This window comes from Crocodylus siamensis, chromosome 13 (assembly GCF_052110815.1).
Source record: "Crocodylus siamensis isolate JL-2025a chromosome 13, ASM5211081v1, whole genome shotgun sequence".
Taxonomy (NCBI): domain Eukaryota; kingdom Metazoa; phylum Chordata; order Crocodylia; family Crocodylidae; genus Crocodylus; species Crocodylus siamensis.
In genome coordinates, this window is record NC_143407.1 from 10,740,643 (window position 1) to 10,767,297 (window position 26,655).

Below are 26,655 nucleotides of genomic sequence, written 5' to 3' on the forward strand. Positions count from 1 at the left end.
GGCTATAGCATGAGCCTGTCTACCCCGACATTAACGGTGAATTAAAAGTCCAGGTTTGCTGTAGTAGAGACAATCCAAGATAAAGCAAGCTTCTCTGCTTAAAATAAATGCACTCTCATCTGCGATAAGGCAAAAATGTCCCTTGGTAAAGTGCAGGACTTTGAATTGTGCTGCATTCCCTTTCCAAAGACAATATGTCATTTTCAAGAGGACTGCACTGGGGTGATCCCTTGAAAATAGAAATGCTTTTGCTGTTTCCTGGAGAGCTTCCAGGAAAAAAAAAGGCATATGTGGGGGAAGGGAGTCGGCTCTGACAGCAAAAAAACAAACTGATAGATGGTCAGTTTGATGGTGCCAAGTGCGCCATATGAAAGCATCACTGCCTCTAGCTGAGGGTTAATGGTGCGTCTCTAGGTCCCATTTAGGCTCAGAGAAACTTATTCTCATCTTACTGTGACTTCAGTGGACTCCTGGTTTCCAGGGGAGGAGGTGAAAGCAGAATCAGGACTGGAGTAGAGAAAAGTGGCTTTTTTTTTTTGGTTGAGGTTGCAATCTGAGTTTGCCGGGAGAGAGGTCCCTAAGGTAAGTTGAACTATTGCAGCAAGTCATTTATTCAACAGATGTGGCCCTTTCTTCCGTAACAAATTGTCTGTGAACAGGTTGTAAATTTTATTGATTTAATCTTAAAATATTTGCGAAGGGGCCAACAATTTCAAAGATCAGGGGCTATGGGCAATCAGCTGCAGGAACATCACGCAACACTTCAAACAAAAGCTACCTAAAATTAGCAGCTCTTTTTTGAAAATAGGGGCTGTAGACTTCTATCATGATGATTCATCTAACAGTTTGTATGAACAGATTGCAACCTGTGGATGGCCTGCTACTTTGTATTCTCTATTTATTTCCAATGACTGATCACTTGGGTTAATGCGAAGAACCCCTTTCTGTTTGCAAATCACTCTAAAAAATATATTATTATTTATAGACTGATTGCATCAAAAATGAAATCTATTTGGCAATATTCTCAATGTTTATAACATAATACATTCATAATTTTAGGGCTTTGTGTGACCATGAGATGATCACCTTTGGCCTTGTGCACAACCTAAGTTAGATATTTTCATCCAGTGTTTCCCGTCCCAGCAATTTGTGGTTGAACACTGGAACAGTTTTTTTAAGAAGGCATCCAGTCCTTATTTTAAGATGCCTAAGTATTGTTATTTGAGACAGCAAGTGCATACATGCTAAAGTTTAGTACATGCTTAAGTTCTTTCCTAAATAGGGGCCCATAAAGCATGGAAAATCCATAGCAAACAGTTCTACTGATTAACCCACCCAACCGAAAATGCACAAATTGAGTCCAGTTTGAATTACACCTTGCTCACTCAGGGTGCCTAGACACATGCTCCAGGGTAGGGGTGTGTTTTAATTAAGGTGGCTCTCGGGAGCCGCTTTAATTAAAATGCCGCACTCTCTCGTGTATTTAGCACGCCATGTTTCAAAACGGCTGGGGGGGTGCTTTAACTAAAGCTCAATGAAGGGGCTTTAGTTAAAGCACCTTCGATGAGCTTTAGTTAAAGTGCCCCTGCCACCATTTTGAAACATAGGACACTGAATAAATACTGGAGTGTTGTAATTAGATGAATCGAGTCTGCTGTGATGCCTAATCAGGACGTAGCAGAGCACGTGTATAGACAGACACCCTCGGTGTTTGTGAATAAAAGCCTATCAGGAGGCTTCATTACCAAGGAGCTGCATGAAGACATCTCAACTCTTTTCACTCAGTCTACAGAGTATCTTTGCTTTCTACTAAAGCCATTGAAGTCACCTGATCTCAAACTACGGCTTGGACGTAACACAGAAGTAAAGCTGCAAAAGCACTGGAGGATTCTTTTACACTGATTGCCATCGGTGTTGTTAGTTAGTAAGAGTGGTTTCCCGGCAACCCATATAGGTGCTAACTGAGGTCACCCTAATTGGTTTAAAAATGGGTTTGTTGCCAAGGAGCTGTGTGGAGGCACTTTATAAACAGAGCGACTGGGGCAGCATGCACCTCAGTGGTCTCTTCCCATGGGAATTAGCATCATAGCAACACAGAAGATCCACCTGCAAGTACTTATTGCATCCTGGTGTCCATGTATTGATCCACGATGATGGATGCGTCATCACACAGACACGCACTTGTATTGGACAACACAAGGATGGAGGGCTGCATTAGCTCATGCACTCCAGATCCCATTGGCCACTTACATCCATACATATACACTCATGCAAAAAATGCATATATAATCACTACACCCACATGGCAACCAATATTAACCCATGCACACAGATTGTATGTATTTCAGGTAGACATGCAGAAATGTTTGCAGGCTTCTGATATGCTCCGTTAGCTCAAGCCTGCACACTCGCCAACACGTGTAACGTTCTCATCCACACGAGCATCTGTATATACACACCAACACACCCACTCCTGCATTCCCCACACGCACATTCACTCAGATGTACTAAGAGGAAAAAATTCTCTGCTGCTTGACTCACTGAGCTGAGGAAAAAAGGACAACAGGACTAAATTGGAGTCTCTTGTTAGATATCAGGGCAGAGCTCCAAACTGACAGCTCAATGCTAGCCTCAAGGACCCAAAGAGACATGGTCTGCAGGGTCCATGACATTGCCAGACCCCCCCAACCGACTGCCATGCATCTGGAGTTAATTTTACCCAATACATAGTAGGGGTGTAGAAGGGTAGGGGGTTAAATTCTACCCATAATCTAGTCAATGGAAAATGCCAACGGATCCATTTGAAGAATTACAGTGTATCCTACCATACCGTCCTCAATTTGACATTTGTAAATTCAGCAGAGGAGCCTTAGTCAGACTTTCAGGAAAAAGATAAACTTAATGATATTACAAACTACAGGAGAGGGATATAATTGGGAGACAACTCTATTATATCACTGCTCAGAGCCCTTGCTTCTAACCGATTGCCTGTAGCTAGTTCTCTCCAACCGACGTGGTTACTTCAAAACCCTTACACCCAACGACCTGCCTGGAAGGACTTCTAGACTTCCCAAAAGGACAGTCCCTCCACAATTCTTAGCATTTAGCTCAACAAAAGACCAGGGATTTGAATCAGCAATACACTCTCAGAGTCCACAATAAGGTATACGTGCATGCCAACATTGATGTGCAGTCACAAGCAGATGCAGAGGTAGGCACACACTTTGGGGAGGGAGAAGAGCAAGTCCCCAGTTCTGCAGATGAGATGGTTTCATACACCTCATCTACATGGGCAAGGAAGGCAGGTCATGCCGTGAGACAAGCAAAGAGTCCCTCCTTTATGTTAGGGTGGGCTCAGTGCAGATGAGCTTTGCAGTGTAGAAAGGAGATTGCCGTGGAGGCTGGGAAACTGGTTGCCGGGGCTCATGGGAAGAAGAACTATATTCTTCTAGTTGCCTGAAATAAACCATACCGTGCCCGAATCAGTTCTCCTGGAATCTGGACCAAAACATGTCGAATGCCAGTACGTGCGTTATACTTCCAAGCAGAACCCAATCTCCCCGATTTCCTCCGCTTGTAACAACACAAGTACCTGCCCCAGAAGCTGACAGATGGCTGTCAGTGAACTGGGCTGAGAACCAAAGCAATCTCAATCTGAAGCACTGCCAGCATGTCCAGTACCAGTACAGACAGCCTCAACAGGAGATTAATACAGTCTGTTTTCCAAATAGCTGAGCTGCCACAGCTGATTGAGGGACTTTGCTCTGCACCTATGATCATCCAGAGTCAGAAGGTCTTAGCTGTGATGCGACATACAAAGCATCCTGCTAGGCATATCTAGCCCTGTCCTTTCTCTGCTCCTGTCTAAAGGACCCACTTTAAATAACAATGCATGAAGCAAAGGCTGCAGTTAATAGGAACAGTCACTAATCTCCAAGCTAAACGTATGTCACAAAGTATGACGAGAAACATCCATCTTGATCCCCTGAAGCTATTCCTTCACTGCAAATGTAAGCCATGTGGTTACCTGGGTTTAGTTTTCCACTATCCCATCACCCACCAGCAATGCCTCTGACCTGGGTATGGAGGAGCTTTAAGTGAGTCTAGTTTATTAATCTTTGGATATGGGGCAGAGCCCCAGTTCTGCTTGAACTCACACCGAAACCTGCTTGCTTTGCAGTGAGGGTGCAAGACAAATCACCCAACTGTGGACAGGGCTCCAATAACCTTCCCACAATCCCACTGCAAGGTCTCTCATAATTGATCCTAGACCGTCTGAGCACAGGATATGCCCCAACACCCATGCACATGTGCTGAAACAGGAAGGACACAAAAAAGCAAGTAGGACTTTTGCACTCCCCATGTGAGGCTGACCTAGATGCTCAGACCCAAGCTTTACTTATTCAGGTTAACTGCGCAGTGAAGATATATTCTGAGATGTATCAGTTTAATACCCTGCAGAACGAAGAAAGCAGGGTTTGGGTTTTTTTTCCAATGGGTGTGTAAAGAGGTGCTTTGCCCTCCTTTACCCAGCTGCAAGTACTCAGCAGCTAATAGTCTGCCTGGCTGAGAGACTGGGAGCCAGCTGGGGCTGATACAAGCTAATGAAGGAAGAGCCATAAAGAGGGTTTAAAAACTCCAGGGGGAGGGGGAAGCCCCGAATCCAAGCAGTTCCTCCTATACTGCCTGAAGGAAGGTGCTGGGTCTTGCCTTGGGTTGGTCTGTTAAGGTTGTGAAGCCTGTTCAAGAGGAATCAAAACTGTCTGGAAAGTCTGAACACAAAACTGACTGGCCTAGCTAAGGAAGCTGGGTGAGGCACATGCTCGTAGGGTGTCTTTGACAGTTCCCAAGCCATCAGCTACCAGTTGAACTTCTGACCAGAAGGGCTAGATGTCTTGTTGGAGATTTGAAAAATGCAGTGTTTGAGGTTTGCATGCAGCACTACACTGTGATCAAGTCAAGCAGGGCCAGGCTAGGGCTGTACTTGACTGGGGGATCTCCAGGAAACAGTGAGTCAGAAGGGTGGGTGCTCTTTGCATGGATTTGGTTGTGAATCAGTGTCCCAATAGGGTGGATAGGAGAGGTGAAGCTAATGAGGTTCTGTTTTTTTGATCAGCTGTTAAAAAGATGCCCTGACTGCCAATGACTTCATGTTATCTCATAGAGCTTTTCTCCAAAGGAGGGAGCTCAGCCCTCTGGGGCCCAGCTAATGTGAATAATAATTACACTCGTTCTAACTCCATCTCCCTGTGGCTCCTGCTACATCTTGTAAATACTTTCTGTGTTTTGGAGCAGTCTTGTAACATTGCTCAGGCTGTAAGCATGCCAGGTCCTACCCTGGGGGTGTCTGCATTTCAGTTTAGGGTCAAGCCTGAGAAATTCATGTGTGCATCTAAACGATGAAGTGTGCAGACAGAACCATCCACATGAATCAATAATCAAAATAACCATTTTTCATAAGACCTGGTCAAGACAGAATTGTGACTAATCTGCACCATCGCAGATAAATTTCTATCTAACCTGTACTTAAAAACTTCTAATACCAGAGGTTTCATAACTGCTTGAGATAATCTATTCTGGGGTTTAACCACTCTGAAAGGTAGAGTGGGCTTTGTAATATCTAACCCAAATCTCCAAATCTGCCTGCTTGGAATTTAAGCCCATTACTTCTCAGTCTGCCTCTCGGGGACTCAGGAAACAACTGATCAGCACCCTCTTGAGAATAAACCTCTTTGTATTTGAAGATTGTCATCAAATCCCTCTTCAGTCTGGTCTTCCCCAGACTGACTAATCCTAGTTTTTCTAATGCATGCCGATTGTGGACATGGCTAAAACCAGCTTTTTAACTTCCTGTCCTGTAAACTTAAACTTCTTGCCTTCCCCAACTAGTCAGGAAGTCGAAGAGCTATAGTGCCTGGTGCAATTTCCTCATTGCAGTCTCATCCTTCACACCCTGTAGGATCTCAGCCTGGCTCCAGCTCCAGACCCCATTATCTTGGCCCGGCTTATCCTGTTCTGCTCCTGACCTGAGGCCCGGACTATGAATACAGATATCATATTAGATTAGAAATGTGACTCTGACATTTCGCCTTTTGTCATAGCCTCAACCACTGGTCCAGATCTCAGGTACTTGGCTAGGCCCACACTCCACAAGAATAACTATGGCCTTCTTACAATTGTATTGTACTTACAGTTTGAGCAGCAAGAGCTTAACTGAAGGGCCTGGACTTATATACTCGGCCCAGCTGGCTCTGCAGCCCATCAGCTCAGTGCTTGCAGCTGGTGCTGCTCTGGGACCAGGTGGCCCTGCTTAGAGGGAAGATGGTCTTCCAACAGCAACCTTGCATTGAAAAAAGGTAAAAATTGGACCAAAGTAAAATTGGACCAAAGTAAAAATTTGGCAAAAATGGTTTATTTTGCTCCAAAAAGCTGGAAACTTTTCTTTGTGGAAATATTTACTGCGCTCATCCCCCTCAAAGGCTTAATTAAATGAAGACTTGTCACTTGTTTCTCAAGATGAATTGCTGGAATTTTTAAGTCTTTGGATTCGCCAAAAACAGGCTTGGAAAACTGAAAATATTTTGGGGGGGGGCATTAATCAGAAAAATGTTAAAAAAAAAAAAATAGCTGGAAGTTTTTTAGTAAGCAGTTTTGAAAATTACCTGTGAAACAAAAGTGACGTTTTTCTACCAGTGCCAAAAACTACTAAAATATTCCAATCAAGCATCTCTGAGTTTCCCCTTATGGATGCCCAGAAGTACCACACATTATAAATCTGATCTCTCTTATCATCTGCCAGTGTCCTAACTGACCCAAGACCTGGCCCAAAGTCCAGTGAAACCAATGTAAAGGCTCATTGACTTCTGTGGTTTTCAGATCTGGTCCCTAATCTTCGCATTAGGGAAGAACAATTGAATGGTCTTCCAAAGACCCTTTCCAATGCCAGTCTCTGCTGGAGGTGCTGGAGGGATCTGGTTGCTACTACCACGATTGGCTGACAGCTTTGCCCAGTGTCTCTTATTAGTGTGGGTTTAGCAATAGGGATGATGGTAAAGTAAATTCAAAGCAAGTCAGGGGTCCCTGTACTGCAAGGGACTGGCCTCAGTACACTCGCACTGCATTTACCACTGGTTGGGCAGTGCTGTTCCCAAGCCCTCAGAGCTCAATCAGCCTCAGCAAGGGCAGATGATTCTTCCTTGTCCTAAGAGATCACAGGAACAAGACACTCGCTGCTGAGTTAGCCCTTCAGACTACAAGAGAAAAGGGCGCTTGTGAAGCAGCTCACAGCTCCCCACCCCTGGACGCACCACAGTGCCGGCTTGACCCCATCTTTACTGACGCGAGAGATGCTCGTGTGACAGCCAACTTGTTAGCCGGCACCAAGGACTGAGCTGTGACCCTCTGGAGTTGAAAGCAGGAATCTTTTCTGCTTGAGCTAATGTGTCAGGACTCCTGGCTGAAAGCTATACCAAACTCATCTGCTCTCTGGATCTGGCACAGAGGTGGATGCACAATACACAATGGCCCTGACAAGTGGGATACATGAGAATAAGCAGAGCTGTTAGGCCTTGAAATTACATGTTACCGAGAAGGCAGGAGCAGCCCAGCTCTCAACTACAGTGTTTTACTGTGCAAGATGGAGGGGGGAGATTAAACTATGGTGCCTCAGTTTGAGATTTAAAGACCTAAGCTGTTGTTTAGAGCTTCTGAGCTCAAAACCCAGTGAAAGAAAACACAGCCAGAAGAGAAGTCTGTTTATATGGCTCATGAGATAGAAAAGAGAAACTTCCCCATTTCATTCATTTTCCCAGTTCTCAGTTAAGCTCTTTGCAGAATGTGCTTATGAAACAGCAGCATACCACATGCTAGTCTAATGGGCTAGAGTAGAAAGAGCCCCAGGTAAAACCAATGGACGTACAATAGCCAGACTGGTTCAGCTAACTGGACCTAAAACTCACTTTATTGGCTCCTTGGCTAGTGCAGTATGGGAAGACATAATTAGATTCAGCTGGAAAAACCCTGGTGGGTTTTGGTGGAAATTTAAAACCTAGGATGTGAAGTATGGGAAGACTACAAAGGAATTCCAGTAATGAAAGTAGAAAGTATAGAAAATAGAAGTATAGAAAGAGGGGAACAAGGGACAAGAAAAGTGCAGTGTTGTCATAGAGATGGATAGAAGAAGTGAAAGAACAAAAGCCATATAGGACAATGAAAAGAAAGGGGTCTCAGACAGATGTAAGGCACATCTGGAAGCACTGGGCAAACACAGTGCCAGGACAGCACACATCTGTAGAGCAAGATTAAAAGATGAGGCGTAGAAGGCCAAAAGCTCATGGCCACATGACATCTTACGGATGGACTTTGGCATTCATTACTGAAGAGCTGTACACACGTGATGGGTAGGTTGCTTCGCCTCAGCAGCACAGTGCGTGCATAATGCACCATGGCTACAGGCATGGGGCTCCAGGGACAGCACTGGCAGGAGAAGGGCAGGGAATGCACTGTCCCCAGAAAAGACACATTTTTCTTTTCTTCAAAAGGGACCGCAATGAGGAGAACCAATGGGAAAGCAGCTGGAAATGGCCCCCCCATGGAAAACCAACCTCATGCATCTGTACTTGTTCCTCTGTCCTCCCCCTTCCCTGCCTGGGCTCTCTCCAGTTACCAAGTGCCTCTAGGTCTCGCCCATACCTTTCCGGATGCCACCATCAGCTGCACAGGAGAAGTCCCCAGCAGTCAGCAGAAAGCACGTTGCCGCTTTCTTGTTCTTGTCTCTGGTGCTGGAGCGTCTCATGGGCTTTTTCTCCTCGTTGGATGGTGACAGGGGCTGCTCTTCATCTGACAGCACCACATTGGCATCGCCATTCTGCTTGGAGTCTTCAGAGGCAGGGTTAAGGAGGAGAAAAATTAAGAAAAATATTAAATATTCTCTAAGGAAACTGCCGAGATCCAGGCTCTTGCCACTGGCTATAAGAAGGCCTTGCAGATGGCTGCCCACTAGCTACAGAAACATTCCCCTGAACATTGCCCAAACTGGGATCCCCTAGCCCTGACCTGAAGGGACCAGTCTAAAGGGAGAGAGAGGAACTGAGCCACGTCTGAGGTCAATGGGACTGATGGCCTATTCCCCAGGCAATTCCATCCTCTGCTATCTCCAAGCTGATCAGAGCAGTTTTGTTCAGGCCCTCAGCAGGTTTTGTTCAGGACTGATCAAAAGGTGAGTCCTTGATCAGCTCCAAGAGCTGCTCTAAATTACACTGGGGATCAAACCGCCACCTGCGGAATTGGGGACGACAGCCGGCTCCTTTGCATATGCCCCGGGCTGCACCCAGCGGACTTTTACTGAGGACTGGGTCTGAGGCTCACAAAGCTTCAGTCCAAAAGTAAATGTTTGTGAGCATGTAGAAACAAGGGAGTTACAAAGCAAACACATGGAGCTCAGCCGAGGTTCTCAAATACCACTGTAGTGCATGTAAACACGGGCAAGTACAAGAGGCATCAAGCAGGCACTACCATGCACCCATCAGCAAACACAAGCAGGCCCAGATCCTGAGATGGGATCGCTCACTGAAGCTGACGGGGATGACCCCTGAGAAGCTGTGTGAATTCAGTGCTGGTGCAAGACAGGTGCACCATAGATAGCTGCCACCAGACCAGTTCCCATCATGCTGCATGTCCAACCATGAACTGAATGGCATCAACACTTGGGCCAAAGGAAATTCAGCCACTGTGGCCCATTCCATCTTTGGCGTCTCTGCTGAAACTGCCAGCACAGAGGCCACCTAATGCCAATTAAATTTGCTGTTTAGCAATGCAGACACATACCCACTCAGACCTGGGCAGAGACCCAGCAGGCTCATGTCATCTAGGTCCCACCAGCCTGCTCTTGTGCCCATTTGCTGCCTCTTTCCCTCACTGCTGGGCTAGACAGATTGGAAGCGGTGGCCTCGGTGGAAGGGGTCCCACTGCCAAGGCTCCAATCTAAGCTGGAGGCTAAGCTCTTAACATGATTTGAATGCATTTGCTTTTGACATCCAGAACTGGAGACAGCCATCCCAGCCTGGACTCTCAGCTCCTGCAAATCGGCGACGCTCCTTCAGGGCCAATGTTGTTGCTTCTCTTGACACCGGCTGAGGATAGCTCCCCTCCTTCTGGCAGCTCTGTGAGAGCCACTATTGGGTGGGAAGGATGCTCTCTAGCAGGAACATTTGGTGGCTTTTTTTTTCCTGGAGAAACAAAGGAATCTGAATTTCTTCTCTGCCACGAGCAGCATTTTCCCACGGAGGGCCCAGAACACCTTTCTTTGCCAGTCAGCACCTGCAGCAAGAAACCCCAGAGATGCACAAGGCCTTGGGAAGCAGCTACACATAGCTTCGCTGCTGAAAAGCACTGGCGCTGAGAAGCCGTACAGATCAGGAGCCAGCTGCATCTCGTTCCCTTTGATGGCAGACTGTGCTCTGGAGACACCGCATGAGAAATTGCTTCTTCTGACTCTGTAAAACATGCCACCAGGGTGCCATGGTTTAGATTGCCCCTGGCTCCTCAACAGTACAGCTTCCATGTGGCCCACTGAGGCTGGAGGACCCAGCAAGGAGACCCAGCTGGCTCAGTAAAGTATAGACATGAGGTCAGTGGAACGAGCCCAAACTAGCCATGTAAATGGAGCGTGGTGGAACAATCAAGCTGGGATAGATTAGCTACCAGGAGACGGACTCAAGGCTTGAACTGGCCATTTAATCAGGCACCTTGCAGGCCATGCCAGCTGCTAAGATGCCAGCATACCGCATGGTAGCAGTTCAAATACTGGAACACAATGCTTGCTAGAAGCTGATCTTCTCAGGCTAGCTGCTAGCTAGCACGTGGGGCACACTCAGAAGGGACCTCAGGAGATCATCTAGTCCAACCCTCTACGCTGGCCGAGCCTCAGCAGATGTTTGCTTCCCTGATCGGTAACACCTCGAGTGAAGGAGCTTCCACAACCTCCCTATGGCTCTTCCACTGTTTTACTCCCCTACATTAGGCAGGTTTTCCTAATACCAACATAAGCCTCTTGCTGCAGAATAAATTGATTTAATTGCATCTTTCTTTCAGTAGTGATGGAGAAGACTTGACCAGCATCCCCTTTATACCAGGCTGTTGGGTTCTGGGAGGCTGTTTTCATGGTCTCCCATCCCTCCCCCCAGTCTTCTCTTCTCTACAACCAGTAAAGTTACTCCTGATTTACAGCATAAGAAACAAAAGGAGATCATGATTTGATGCAGTCATTCATGATTTACACAAGTGTGCATGAGCAGGGACTCTGACCCAGTGGAGTTACTCCTGACCTAGACCAGGTTGGGACAGGAATATGGCCTGACAGTTAATTCTCATTTACACATGGGGAAGTAAAAGGACCCCTTATCCCACTGTGTTTACTCCCAGTTTACAGTTATGAGTGAGATCCAGGAGGATCCCACCTAATTCATGTGGAGGAGAGAGGGAGGGGAAGTTGTCCCAATAACAGTGCTCCTGATTGCTACCAGGTGAATAAGAGGGGAAGGTCAAGTCCAGTAGACTTAGCCTTGATCTTTATCCCTGTCAGAGCAGAATTAGGCCCACTCAGCTCAGTCCCTACCTGCTTCTCATAATGCTGAAATCACCGGAGCCTCTGGCCACTTGGGTACAGCACAGAGCAGTCAGCCACCTGGCTGCCTCTGGCCCTTCTTGCAACAGCATCTCACAGAAGTGGTAGCATCAGGGCCGTATTCTGCTCTTACACCTGGGCTGAATCTGCAGCAGCTCCCTTGGAACCATGGCAGACCATCAGATGTAGCACTGGGAGCAGAATCCATCCCAGAGCCATTGTAAGGTACTAGATGGTGCTTTCCCCTAGCTTGGAAGAGTTTAAAAGGAGATTAGACGAGCAACTGGCTGGGGTTACTTGACCCCAGCACTCTTTCCTGCCCCAGAGCAGGGGGTCGGACTCGATGAGCTAATAGGTCCCTTCCAACCCTAGAAATCTATGAAATCTAGATTGGGTGTACGTACCTGTCACCTGTTCCCTCCCGCTTCAGGCTTTATGTACCTTGGGGTTTTGCATCTCACCTGCTCGTTTCCTCTCTGCCACCTCCTCTGTTGCCAGGGGGCAAGTGTCGCTCTGCGTGCTGCTGCGGGGCGAGTTATCCTCAGACTTGCAGTAGGCGGGGGAGTCCAGTGGGGCTGGGCGGGGTATATGCTTTTTCTTCTTCTTTGGGAGCTTTTGCTTGGCCATAGCCAGTGAGTAATACATCCCAAAGTTGTTAACGATGACGGGCACTGGCATGGCAATAGTGAGCACCCCAGCGAGCGCGCACAGTGCCCCCACCACCATGCCTGACCAGGTCTTGGGGTACATGTCACCATATCCCAGTGTTGTCATGGTGACGACTGCCCACCAGAACCCAATGGGGATGTTCTTAAAGTGCGTATCACCTCCTCTGGGGTCCAGTGACTTGGCCCCAATCCTCTCGGCATAGTAGATCATGGTAGCGAAGATCAAGACCCCTAGGGCCAGGAAGATGATGAGCAGCAGGAACTCGTTGGTACTAGCCCGGAGCGTGTGGCCTAGCACCCGAAGCCCCACAAAGTGTCGCGTCAACTTGAAGATCCTAAGGATCCGGACGAAACGGACCACCCTCAGGAAGCCCAGCACGTCCCTTGCAGCTTTGGAGGACAGGCCGCTGAGGCCTACCTCCAGATAGAAGGGCAAGATGGCCACAAAATCAATGATGTTGAGTAGGTTCTTGATGAAGACCAGCTTATCTGGGCAGCAAATAATGCGCACCAGGAACTCCAGGGTGAACCACAGGACACAGACTCCCTCAATGTAGGTCAAGATGGGCTCCGTCTCCACCTTGCGTGTCAGCAGGATTGTAGAGGTATTGCCAACCACCAGTGTTTCAGTCACGTTGACGTCTATGTTAAAGGCCTCGTGTGTCTCCAGGCAGAAGGTCGTAATGGAAACCAGGATGAAGAAAAGCGAGGCAAAGGCAACCACCTGCAGGAGGAAATGAATTCAGTGGTTAGGAGGATGTTGCAGGTGGGATGGAGAGGACTTGGGTGTAATAATGGTAGGAACTTTGCAGTGGAAAACCAAGGTACAAGAGTATTATATGGGGATGAGGGGGTCAAGAAAAGGCAATGCATGCACGGATTAAGAAATTATGTAGGCAAGGATAACTACCTACGCATGCATATAGTTGAAGTTACACATTAAGTAAAGAGATTAATGTGAATTAAAAGAGCTTAGCATTCTATCTAATGCATGTATTGCAGATATTAAAATGAGGTCAAGAAAGGGAAATTGGATTCCCTTCCCACTCGTATAAAGCTGAGGAAAGATGCCTGCCGTGTTCAGACCTGGGGGATCAGATGCAGCTCCACAATGTTCTTTCTGCCCCACATGTTTTATAAACATGCACACACGGCTCTAGCCCCCCACCTCATCTTCTCCAGCTATCCCATCGAAGTAGAAGAGAGACGCTTTCCCTGCGAGAGGTCATTGGCAAAGAGAAAATTCCCAAGAAACATTTAGGGCAGCTTCTATTCCTCCTGTTGGGTGTATTAGTGACCTTAGGATCCTAAATATGATCCTGCTTGAGTGCCTGAAATGCAGTTAATGCAACAGGTGGGGGTGGGCTTTTCCTCCTCCTCCTCCTCGCTACTTTTTTGTGGTTCAGCATTAAGGGTAAGATGAGGGTTTATTATGAAAGCAAATGGTTTAGTGATTTTTTAGGTACTTGAACAGGGTAGGATAGAATCACACTTAGGAGCCTAAGTCCATTTCAATCCTAATATGTGGAACAGATTCTGGCCCTTAGAGAATTAACTCTACCTGTCAGTGGTGTCCCACCTACTGGTCGTGGTGCCCACTTTGATAAACGTTCTCAAAATAAAAATGACCACTGTCTGTGGGGGCAGATAGCTTGGCTCCGAGCTACACAAGGTACTAAACCATGGTGGCAAAGCTCAAGTCCTCCAAGGCCAAAAAGATATTACTACAGGGTCTGCCCCTGCAAACCAGCCTGGGCACCTGTTGGGAGCTCTTAGTCCTTTTCCTGAGGAATAGGCTTCTGTATAGCACAGCCACCATTCCCCGGCCCTGCTAGCAGCTGAATTGGCCATACTCTACTCCCAGCCCCAAAGATGAAGGGACCACTTAGGGTCAAGAGTAAGGTAGAGACACAGAGATGCTTGGGGGAAGCTTACAGTGGGATTGGATGTGATATAATCTCTGCAAGGAGGCCTAGTTCTCCCCAGCTTTCCACCAGCTACTTCAAATAACAAGGAAGAAGCTAGCCCCACACCTAGGACCCTGCACAGGAAGTACCCTGAGTTAATTTGTGCCTCTATTTTTCTCCTATGTGTTATTCATGTTAGTTCCAATGAGAAATTAATATTCACGTTATCATTAATAGGTCAACCAGCTAAATTGCAAAGGGTGATGGCATGGTGAGATAACTAGTCCTTACCCAAAGGCTGCCCAAGCACTTAGTGGTCACCCTGAGTTATAATTAGGAGAACCTTGGCTCGTCCTTTGCTAGGACAATGGGCAAGATCCTTAGCTGGTATGAACTGTGGCACCCCCACTGAAGTCCGAGTCCAGGGGCCCACCCTCCAGTAAATTCAGGACTCAGCTCCCACAGTGGAGGCTGACATTTCTGAAGAGCTCAGCTACCACCAGCTCTCATCTCAACCTCCTCAACAAACAAACAGACAGACCTTATGAAGAGAGGCTGAGAGCCGTGGGGCTCTTCAGCCTGGAAAAGCGCAGGCTCAGGGGTGATCTGGTGGCCGCCTGTAAGTTTATCAGGGGTGACCACCAGGATCTGGGGGAACGTCTGTTCACCAGAGCGCCCCAAGGGATGACGAGGTCGAACTGTCACAAACTCCTGCAAGACCGTTTCAGGCTGGACATAAGGAAGAATTTCTTTACTGTCCGAGCCCCCAAGGTCTGGAACAGCCTGCCAGCGGAGGTGGTTCAAGTGCCTACATTGAACGTCTTCAAGACACATTTGGATACCTATCTTGCTGGGATCCTGCGATCCCTGCTGACTTCCTGCCCCTGGGGTTGGGGGCTGGACTCGATGCTCTCCCGAGGTCCCTTCCAGCCTGAATGTCTATGAAATCTATGAAACACATGCAACCACCCCTGCACTGAGAGCAAAGAGGACTGCTAGATCTGGTTTCACTGGAAACTCTGGTCATAGCCTCGAGCTGCTTGAGCTGGAGCTGCTAGTATCTGAAAGTCCACACAAGCCTTACCCTCTTCTACTGGGCATTGGTTCAAATCCAGCCTCAGCACTGAAGCTCCAGTGGAGCCAATTGACCCCAGGCCAGTAGAGAATCAGGTACCTAAGATAACTGATGCTATCTAAAAAAATCTAAATCTGAAGCTGTCTAATAAAAAGACCTGGCACTTGTCATCAGTTGATCCCAAAGCAGGCCAGTATCATTAACCCCATTTACAGATGGGAAAACTGAGACACAAGTGAAGAGGACTGGAACGCACCTCTCCTGCACCACAGTCTGGTGTGCCAGCCAGAAGGCCATGCGTGCAACAAACTTCCTAGGGAACATCTGTCCAAATCACACCTGGCAACCTCAGTAAAAAGACGAGGTGCCGAATAGTTCTAGACAAGGTGAGAGAGAGCTTCAAGCATGTAAATGCGCATGGCCTCACTAAATCTAAAATAGCTCTATTGAGCTTTGTTGATTTTCACCCGCTGAGGCCTCTCCTCAGTCCTTGCCCTCCACCCAGCCCCAGAAAAGTTCAGTGGACTATGTGCCAGGAAGCTTACCCTACTCACACCCCAGCTGCTCTGGGGAGAGATGATGGACTTTGGTTTCCTGGGCCATCGATACAGAATCTTTTACAAGTGCTACAATGCAGCATGGCTGCAGGGTGTGTCAGATTGCAGCAGCTGCCGGAGTTATGATGGAGTTTATGAAAATGGCTGTAGCAACAGTTCTGTGCAAGTGTCCATTATGAATTCAGGCTGGTATAACAGCATCAATTAAAAAAGCCTCGGTTTGCAATTCATGCAAATGCTACGTCTCTTGCCAGAGCTGATAGCGGTGCCATTCACTTCTTCAGATTTAAAAGTTTCTGATATAGAGAGGTGCTTTTTTGCTTCCCCACAAGGTTTGTAATTCTAGCGGAAGGACTTGCTGAGATTGGTCAGACCCTGTCTCGAAAGGGAGACCACGCTGGGGAGTCTCAGGTGGTTGCAATCAGATTATACTGAGGATCAGTCTAGCCAGACCTTGTATCCAGGCGTGCACACAAAAGGTGCACGAAGAGGCTGCCCCCTCTTCACATCTGCACCACCAGCTCTGAGCAAGATGATGAGGTGGAAATGGATGAGAATGGCAGAGGCAATGCATCAATTAGCAGAGCGGAGCTGATGCTGGGACTAGGGCATTAATCCACTAATTGTATATGCCCACAGCAGATACCTTCCCTTAGATGCTCCTGGTTTATGAGTCATGGCTTCAGCTATCCTTTGGATAACAAGCCCTGTTCAACATCAGGTCCATAGGAGGAACTTGGCTTTCCTCTCTAATCCTTGCACATTAGATACCAACATTTAACCCTTTAGTTGCTAGGTTCAAAGGCTTTGCACAGCACCCTAGCTAAGACAGCAGTTAAGACCTGCTTCACCTTGAGTACAAGCAACTGAAAAGAGGCCCAATATAATATGGAAATCAAATGCTCTTTAGCAGAAATACTTTGTTTGGGGGTTTTTTTCTCTTAGTTAATCACACTCAGGCCTCATTCCTGCCAGGATGAGCTTGTGGAGAGTCCGTTATGCAGAGAATCTGTTCCCAAGAGCACCAGTGAGAGCCCCCAAACAGAAAAGCTGCTACCTGGAAAGCTTTCCTGTATCTTCTCCTGTCTCCTCTATAAAAAGCTCAGGCAAGCCTTTAGCTTTCCAGGATCTGATACTCTTAATATACCACAAGCAGGACTCTGTTCCCACTGGAGTTGATGGCAAAACTTCTGCCAATCACAGCAGAAACAAGATCAGACCTTGTGAGTGTTCCCTGTCTTCTGGTCAAGGGAATCGGTCCAGTTTTGTGGTTGGATCTTCTCCTGCTTTTCTGAACTATCTTTATTGCCTCGGACAGCAGCATTGCTAGACAGTCAAAAATTACAGGCCAGATCCTCAGCTGGAGTGAATCAGCCTTGATTACAATGGAGCCGTCCTGAGTCACGCCGGCAGAAGGGTTGGCCGTAAACATCAAGCACTTAGTCCTGTGGATGGCTGAGAAGACCTGCAGCCAGACTCCAGGAACCCCATTCTGGGCTCATCAAGGCAAAGGCAGTGATTTCTTCTTGGCTGCCTTGTGTGGCACTGTGGATGTATCCCCCCCCCAAGCAGGAATATAGCTGTGCCGCTGCTAGTTGGCACGTGGCAAGTTGCCCCAGGTGGGGTAGGGAAGACTGGGGCCAGCACCTAGGCTGTCCCCAGCATCCTTACCTGGGGACTTTCTGGGGCTCCAGCAGCAGTGATCCAGGTATGCAGAGCCTGGCCAGCAGCTGGACTGTCCTCTGGCTAGCCAGGCTCCAGTGGTGCCAGCGTGCACTGCCTGAAGCATGCATCACCCCACTTTTTTCTTGTACAGGTGTGGTTTTTTTAATGCCGGGATCTCCTGGTGTCAAAAAACCCGCACTGCACTGCAAATCAGCAATGTGGCAAATGCTTGCATGTGCGGCACATGCAGTTTGTGGTGCCCCAGATAGGTCTGCAGCACCGCAGACTTCAGGTGCACGCTCGTCTGGATGTGCCCTGCGTGGCCAGCGATCAGAACCATTGAAAGGGCAAGATCCTGCCCTACAGCACACTGAAGAAGAGGATGGAGGGCATGTGCCAGCTAAAGACAGGTAGCTCTCATTCTGACCTTCCTCCCCTTCAGCGCAATTATATTGAGCTACATCATCAGTTGTGAAAATTCACATAGCACTTCTGAAGTAAATGGCCAACTCACGTTGACAGCCGACCCACAATTATTGACTTTGAAAGGAATGACTCCCATAGTGTAGGAGTATAACTTAGATCAGAACCAGGCACCAAAGATTCAGGGGTCAAAAAGAAAGAATGAGAGGAAAGGAAGATTAAGAAAGAAACAGAGAAAACAGTGCGCTAGACCCCAATTTTGCACTCTCACATAGGCGTATATTTGAAATAACTGCTTACACAATGGCCCTAGGCTGGCTTAAGGACCAGTGCAGCTGAGAGCCAAACCAGCTGCAGCAGATAGCCATCATCTAAAAACAGAAGGGTTAGATCCCCAGCTGATGGGAATCAACATAGCTCTACTGAAGTCAACCCAGCTGCTCCAATTTTACATCAGCTCATGCTCTCATCTTAAAACTTTACCTTGTAGCTGACCTTTGTGCAGCAGCAAGTCAAAGCATTTTTGAAAGGGCTCCTCTTTTTAGCTTGGTGTTTAAAAGGAACTAGGCTGAGCAAAGAGAGGTCACTCCATGGGAGAATCCAGACAGCAAAATATCACATCAGAAGGTCAAGGTTCAAGGCTGAAACCCTTAAAAGCGGCTCTTGGAATTCAGCATTCAGTTCCTGTCGACTGCCATGATACGGAGAGGCTCATTGTCTGCAAACAGCCTGAAACAGTGGCTCTGAGCAACATGCTCTGCCTTGTTCCCATTGCTGGGATGTTCTGTCAGATGCCCAACCAGGGCAATTGCCCCATCCATGGTTTTAGCTACTTTACTGCTGACCGAAGTGGGAAAGGAAGGAGGCAGGGCAGCACATGGGAAGTTGTGTCCTGTCCACTGCGAGTCACTCGTGCTGGTGGCATGATTGCCTAGTACTTGGACTTGGGAGAGAGTCCCACCACTTATGATCTCCAGGAGGAGCCTGGTGGAGCCCAGGAGGACTTCAAAGCCTCCCCCAGAAGGCCTGCCAGGGCACACGGGGTTGCATTTCAAACATCTGCACGATCTTTGAAGAACAGCTTCCTGGCTTTGCAAAGCAGGTGGAGCTTATTTTGTGGGTGGAGGTTGGAAACCTTCTCCTGCCTTTTTACCTCTAACTTTGCCCCTGTCTAGACTACAAAGCTAGAAACAGTGCCTGCTATCCTCAAGTTACACCCAGCTCAGGGTCAAGACCTCTGCATTAAATAGTTGCCCCAGGGAAGCTGCAGAAGCCTCATTGGAGACTGGCTTCCAAATGCAGTAGGGAACAATTCTGCATCGATGCCGGGGGAGCTGGACTCCAGGGGTGAGCTCTTGGGTCTCTGATTCTGTGGGCATTGAAGCTGCCCATACCCCACAGGGGAGAGAGGTTAAATACCTGGGGGAACCTTGTGGGCAGATGCTGATCCACATGCTATGCTCCAAGGGGGCACAGGGAATGAAATGCTCATAAAAATAACCCCAACCCACAAGCACAGAGCAGAGCAACACCGTAGCCACCGTTACAAGCGGAGCGGCTCTGATCTACGATTCAGCTGGATGGCACAAGTCTCCTTCCTCCAGAAGGGGTTTCTGCTAGGCCTCTCAAATCCCCAAGGTTGCTGCATGCTGTTTGTGTACTCCAGCAATTTGGCCAGATTCATTTCCATCAGGCCTCCTCGCTGCTAGGCTAATGCAGAGATAATGCAGAGCATCTAACAGGAGGTTAAGTACCAAGGGGCTAGGCTGCTGTCTTATCTCCATCTTGAGGGAAGCAGCCTGCTCTCACTCTCTCTTTCTCTCGCCAGCACTTTGTCTTCCCCTTGCTTCGTCTGTGAAAAATATTAGACCTAGGTAAAGAAAATGAAAGAACCTGGAGACACGCGGTTTAGAGATGGGTGGAGCGGCATAAGCGTGTGAGATCAAGTCATGCAGCAACGACAGAAATAAGACTCTCAGTCTCTCCTCCAGGGGCTTAGCGTGTTTACAGACATGCTCCAGGAGTCGGGGGGTGGGGGAGTGCTTTAATAAAAGCGCACAGAGCGGCATGTGTATCAGCGTCCCTGCACTCAAAAATGTCGACGAGCTTTAGTTAAAGCGGCCCCGCTACCGTTTTTGAGTGCGGGGACACTGATACACATGACGCTGGAGTCTGCTGGTGCGTGGCAATGCCGGTACGTCGGAGCAGCCTCACTGCATGTCTATAGACAGGCAAGGACACTGCAAGGACTCTATCCCAGATAAAAGTGTGAGGGGATATTGGTAGACTATCCGCTCACAGCTAGGTAGACACATGCAAAGGCTTAACTCCCGGGGTGTTTTTTGTCATAGCACTGCACAGCTAATTGGTCTCCGCTAAGCCATTCAATTGCTGATCCATGATAGCAGCTTCTGTCCATGCCAGGCCAGGCCGGGTTTGAACAGTGATTGAAATGGAGGGTAAGACAGCTTGTAGCACCTGCTTGGAAACCCACCGTGGGTCTATTGTTTCTTGTGGTGTCCTCTGGATCAAACCCTTAGAAATTCATGCCAGTCCCCTGGCAATCCCTATGGAGAGTGCTTGTTGCTCCTAAACGTGTCTCTCTCCAAAAGGTCCTAGTGGAAAAGAGTTCATAGGATAATAGCTGGAGAAAGCTGTGAGGGTCTTCACATGCTGCAGAACAGCTGTGACTTTGCTCAGAAGATCTCCTCTTCCCTCCTTATCGCGCCACTGTGATCTGACAGGACTTTCCCTTCCACAGCCAGGTGCAAAAAGGTCTCTAGTGTGAATGGGCTTGAATCTCCTCCCATTTGCACTGATTTTACAGGCTAGGAAGCGAAGTAACTTCTAACAGATACCAGGGAAGGAAAAGAACAAAGTAACCCAACAAGGTTATTTCTGGAGGGAGCGAAGAGAGAACCGGAAGCATAACGCTTCATATTTGCCTGACCGATTCCTTAACAATGGCTTTATTTCAAATATCTTCATGTGCCTCTCTCCAGCCCTGGACCTGGGCAGTGCACCTATACAACTATGGGAAAACAATGGGCTCAAACTGCTTCTTTGGAAGCGGCCTGGAAAATTACCAAGCACTGTTTTATTTTGGCTCACTGAAAACATCCAGAAAGAAACAGCTGATGGAAAAGAAAGGGTCTGTGCTTCCCAGTGAACTAAATTGAACCGACTTGAACACTGACATCAGCAGAGGCAGCTGGTGGCAAGGCAGATACGAATTCCATTTATTGGTGTGTTTTAACACAAATCTGAAGGCTCATTTTCTGCAGCTGATCCCAAATTACCGGTCACATCTATGAATGAAGGCTGATCAACTTGACATGCAAGGCACGGGCTAGAAGGGCGGAAATAAGGCAGCCAACACATGTTCCCGGTCGTACAGCAGCACAAGACAATGCAGCGACTGTCCTAGTAACCCAAGCTACAGTCTAACAAGTGGAAACTGTGCCACGCAAAACGGAGACAGACAAAACGACGGCACCCTATGGCAATAGCTCTATGCTTTGTAGCAACAGACTGACACGACGAAGCAAGAGTACCACAGCCAGACAGGGAGACGGGAGGCAGCAGCCGGCTCTCAAGACAAGAAAATCAGCTGGGGTGGTGCGACTGGCAAAACGGGTGCAGGCAACAGGCCTGTAGCTAAGCAACAGGCCCCTTTTAATCAGCTCTGTTCTCCCCATCCCACCTCAACCTATTTAGTTTCATTTTGCTTCGGCCCATTTCTGAGCCGCGGAGGGTCAGGATGCAGCAGCTGCCGGCTGAGGGCCCTAAGTCAAGGAGGATCCCTTATTCAAGCTATACTTGCTATTGCCCAAATTTCAGTCACTCATTCACCCCCGGCCTCTCCCCCAGCACCAGAGTGCTGCAATGCAAGGCTATTCCCCATGAAGGACGTTCATTTGTATTTTCACCAAGTGCATAAACGCTTCTCTAGCCAGCAGCTTCTCAGGCTATGAACACAGGGCTGGATTCTTAATAGATGCAAGACATCACAGCATCACTGACTTCATAACACTGATTTACACTGCCCCGTGGTCAGCTTCCTCATTGGAGAAGGACCTGTATGAGCTAGAGATGTGACAGCATCAAAACCCTGAGTTCAAATGCCCCCAAGCTCCCATAAAATTGCAGCTGTAGTGGGTTATACTGGGTGAGGATATAGTCTCTGTCCCACTGACTGCCCCATGCCTGGGCCACCCCACATCAGCCTTCTCCCAATAGACCGCGGGGGCTAGGAAGCAGATCCCTGACCTAGGAATCTATAATAAACATCCATGTTGTGTGACCCAAAGTAAATGGCGTCACACCTCAGTTTCCACAGCTGTAAAAGTGTCATGTGTTATCCTAAATTTTTGCAAAACCCTTGGAGACCTCAGCCTGGAAAGTGTTGAGAGGCAAAGATCATTACAGCTGTAGTGCAATACAGCTAAATGTTTCTGTGCCAATGCTAACTAAAGTCTTAATGTTATAGGAGAGAAGAAGGAAGCATTTGCAAGCCACTTGCTCAATTCCAACTGCTCTTTAGCCTCTAAGCTGCAGCAGCTCCACTTCTGCTCCTCTAGAGACAGACCTGGAGTTCCTGCACTGGGGGAGGTATTTCCAAGAGTCAGCAAGCACAGTGCCAAAAAACCCCCAACTGGATTGTTTTCTGTCCTAATCTCTCTGGGATTTCTCAAGAGCAAAGATCCCTCAGAGATGAGAAAGTGGTTTGCTTACATCTTCAGAAGCTTTTCCAAGGAAACAGATTTTGCTCCCTAAACATCTATCTTGTGCGTCTGTTGGGCTTCTCTTTAGTTGAAAGGAAACTTTCTAGGTGCAATCTCCTCCTCCTCCCCCTCTCTGGGCTTGGGTGTGATTCCTGCCAAGAGCAGGATTGGCCTTGGAAGCTGTTTTAATGACTGTTCCCTTTTACACCTCAAAACCCTCAAAAGCCAGTTTTTTAGATCCCCAGTGGTTCTTCCAATATTTTTGAGCTGGGTATGAATGACTGCATGAAGGGGAAGGGATGAGCCTGCATGGGCAGACATGGATAAAAGTGGTAGCGAGTGCGTGTTTATGGGAATCAGTGAGTGGAGTTGTGTAGATAAAAATGGAATAAGACTATATATAAAAAGATGAGTATGCAAAGGTGTGTAGGTGTAAAGGTGTACGAGTAGGATTGGGTCAGAACATATTGTGTCTACATCTGTGCTACTGGGGATGGCTTTGGATGGGTGGGAGTGTTTAATACCGACTCAAGAGGGGGTGTGTTGATATGTATGGATGGGAAGTGTACGTTGTGACAATGTGCGTTAATCCATTTGCAAGAGGGGGGTGTATGTTATGCGTTAACCAATATGTATAAACTGGAAAGTAAGTTATCTGGATATGTGCTAATGATTTAGGGTGTTAGAGTGTTAATGTATGCAGATAGACATTGCATATATGCCTATTTTAATACATGGATGAGCGGGTGTGTTGTATATATGTTGATGTGCATACATTGGGCGTGTGTTGTGAATACTGAGATGTATGGACAGGTGTATGTGTGGTGTGTGGATGTTTCTGACTGTGTCTGTTGGGAAGGACGAATGTGTACAGACAAAAGAGTGCATGTCTTGTCTCCATGTTAATGCGCACAGATGAATTGCATAGGTTGTGTACATGTTTATTGTGTTCTGGTGACAGACCAGATGCTTAACCGTGCGTGGCCGTGGACGCACGCAGCTTTGAGGGAACCTTGCCGGTGAGGTGTGCATGTTGGGTGCTTATCAATCTGTATAGATGGGTATGTGCAATGTGCATTGGTGGGATGCTAATAGATGTATAAAAAAGGGGATATACTGGTGTGTATTCAAGTGCCTGGATGGGCATGTGCATTGCATGCGTGTGTTAATGGTACAGATGTAGACATGTGCACGTTGTGTGTTAATATGTACAGATGAGGAAGTTTATGTTGTGGATATTTGTGTATGGGTATATTCTGTGTTTTTTAATATGTGCAGATGGGAGTGGGTGTGTGTTTGTATGGGGATGATGTGTGTATATCTATAATATTCGTGTGCATGGAAGTGAGAGAGAGAGAGAGAGGTGGGGATGTGTGTGGTGGTTGTGCATGTCTTCGTCAGTGTGTGCTTGTGCATGTACATGAGCAGCACACACTGCAATCCTGTACTCCCTGCTATAAGACTGTGATGTTAAACATTGTCCTCGGCGTGTAGATACACAAAAAGCAGCAAGAGGAACTAAATAATCCTGCTGCCTCTGGAGCTTTTTTGAAACTCTGCCAGGACTTTGGGCAGACAAGGACTGTCCCTGACAATGCCTTGTCTGGGATGTGTGCTGGCTGGGGTGGGGGAGAGGAAAAGGGGATGGTGGCAGGGCAAGAGGTCTTGCAAGCTCTGAGACCGAAGCCACCAATGCATACCCATGCCCCACAGAAACCCACCCTGGGTACAGGAGGCGGGGTGGAGCAGAGGAAGTTCGAGGGAGCAGGCTGGGGAGATCGAAACAAAACTTATTCTTCTCAAGGGGGTAAGTGTGCGCAAGGGACTCAAAACATCCTGATGGGGGAAATGGACAGGTAGAGTAAACTCTTCCCAAGCACAGGGGGAAATGAAGGAGGGGAACTGATGCAAGCCAAGAGGGGAGATGAACGGGGAAGCAGTGCATCCCCCAGAGAGGAGGTGCAAGGGGGTGGATCCAGTGCATCCCATGGTGGGAGCCAAGGAGGAACCAGTGGATCCACAGCAGAGTCAATGAACTGGGGGGGGGACCAGTGCATGTGCATGACCCTGCAGCTGCTCCAGTCCCTCCCCTTCCCCACCCAGGGGGGTCATTCGCAAACTCACCCTTGCCGCTGGGGATGAGTAGGGATCTTCGAAGAGCGCCCACATCTTGGGCTGCCAACTGCGACAGCATCCTCCCCCTCCTGCAGCTCCAGCAGCCCCTGGTGGCCTGTCATCCATGCCTAGGCGCTGGAGGGTCATGTCCCTGCCCCCTTCCTCCTCTGGCTCCTCTCCCCCTGCTCCTCCCCCAGGCTCAGGGCTCTCAAAGATGTCCAGCGCCTCCTCGGCATCCCGGTGCTGGCGGTAGGTCATCCAGCAGCAGGGCTCTACGTCGGTCTCATCGATGCCCCAGTAGGTCAGCTCCTCCTCAAAGAGGGGCCCGCAGATGTCAGCAGGACAGTGCAGCTTGCCTGTGCGGTAATAGTTGAGCACGTAGGAGAAGATGCCAGGGTGGCGGTCAAAGAAGAACTCGTTGCTCTTGCCATCAAAGTCAAAGTTGCTCTGGGCATCGGGGTCAGCCAGCCATGCCAGACGGGTGCCGGGCAGGGTGCGCAGCGTGCTCTTGTAAGTCTCATGCCTGGTCCCCCCTACATTGATGGTGATTTTGTCCGACTCTTCCCCCTTGCCCATCTCCTCCTTCAGGCATGTTTTGGAGGGTGGTTTGTTCCCAGACTTACGCCCACGGTACGATGAAACACACACCGAGCTGATCATAGATTTAGGTGGACGGGAGATGCCCTCTAAACACCCTTCCTCTGGCAAGGAGCTGGGAGGGAAGAGAGGTGGGGGAGAGCCAGGGGGGAGCTCAGATTTCTCTCTCCCCAACCTCAGATGGCTCTGCCCGGTGCTTGCCTCATCGAGCCCTCTCGGGAAGAGGGGGCTGCTGTGCACAGGTGGTTGCTTCAGAGGGAGACGGCAAAGGAAGGAGATCAGATCTAAAGACCCAAGTCCCCTGCTCCAAATCCACCAAGCAGCAACAAGTAAATCCGCACTGGGGAGAGAGCAGAGCAGCGACGGAGGGTTGTGCCGCTGCTCCACAGCCGGGACACTAATAGCAAAGGCACTTTGATCTCTTCATTAAGGGAACAAAAATCTGCGTGTATCTCACCGGGGGAAGAGGATTCACAAAACAAAATCTTGAGAACAAAAACAAAATACTTTTTCTCCTGCTGCTGCTGCTGAAGTATCTGCCTCCCCCCTTGGCTCGTGTCGGTGGCGCACACACACACAAAATCCAAAACAGACTCTTTCCAAAGTAGACTTGAGAGCTTCACCCTGGTTCAAAATAAATTTGAAAGTTTGAAAGAACCCGAAGGGAAACGATTCAAATCTACACCGCAAGACGAGCCCTCTTTACTTGCACACACATGCATGCACACCACACACAAATACACACACACACACACACACACAGAGCTATCGATACCTGGTCTTGTCTATATTTAGAGTGTTTCTTCCCTTGTGTTATATTTCCCTCCACGAAATACCGTGGACTAAACTGTTTTCATGCACTGGCTCCTGCCTGCAAGAGAGATCCCTGCTTATTCCGCTGATCTGGGAAGTAGAGTAGAAAGCACATCACCAGTTGCTCCTGACCAAGGCAAAGGTGGCGTCCCCAAAATCAAGAGGGACTGGTTTTGGTTTCCTCTATGGCACCTTCATCTGCTTTCAGACACTCCATAGAATCCGCTTCCCATCCGAGACCACCAGACCCATGGGGACACTGGCTTTATTTTGAGAAAGAAACACACAACTCAGAAAGGATGGATAGATTTTCCTCTCCAGGTGAGCTTCTGACCCAAGGCGGGCCCTTGGGACACTGCAGGGCCTCTGGGCGGTGTCAGTTTTAGGTCGAGGAGATGTATGCACACTTGTCAGCAGACTTGCCCCCTCTCTCTGCCTCTCCTCTCTGATCCAGGGTTGGGTTTCAGCACCAAGCCGATCTCAGTAGC

At 48.3% G+C, this 26,655-nt stretch overlaps 1 protein-coding gene across 2 annotated transcripts in view; it reads right to left on the reverse strand.

Moving 5' to 3' along the window:
• KCNC4 (potassium voltage-gated channel subfamily C member 4) overlaps positions 1–25,750 on the reverse strand; it is a 45,931-nt gene extending 20,181 nt beyond the window's left edge. The window contains exons 1-3 of one of the 2 annotated variants that reach the window (XM_090026181.1): positions 24,767–25,750; positions 12,085–13,015; positions 8,692–8,877 (exon numbers count right to left, since the gene is read on the reverse strand). In XM_090026181.1, coding sequence (XP_089882307.1) covers positions 8,692–8,877; positions 12,085–13,015; positions 24,767–25,417 — 1,768 coding nt within the window. In that variant the 5' untranslated portion in view covers positions 25,418–25,750. The remainder of the gene's footprint in view (positions 1–8,691; positions 8,878–12,084; positions 13,016–24,766) is intronic. The other variant, XM_090026180.1, reaches the window with a different exon arrangement.
• Positions 25,751–26,655: the final 905 nt, after the last annotated feature.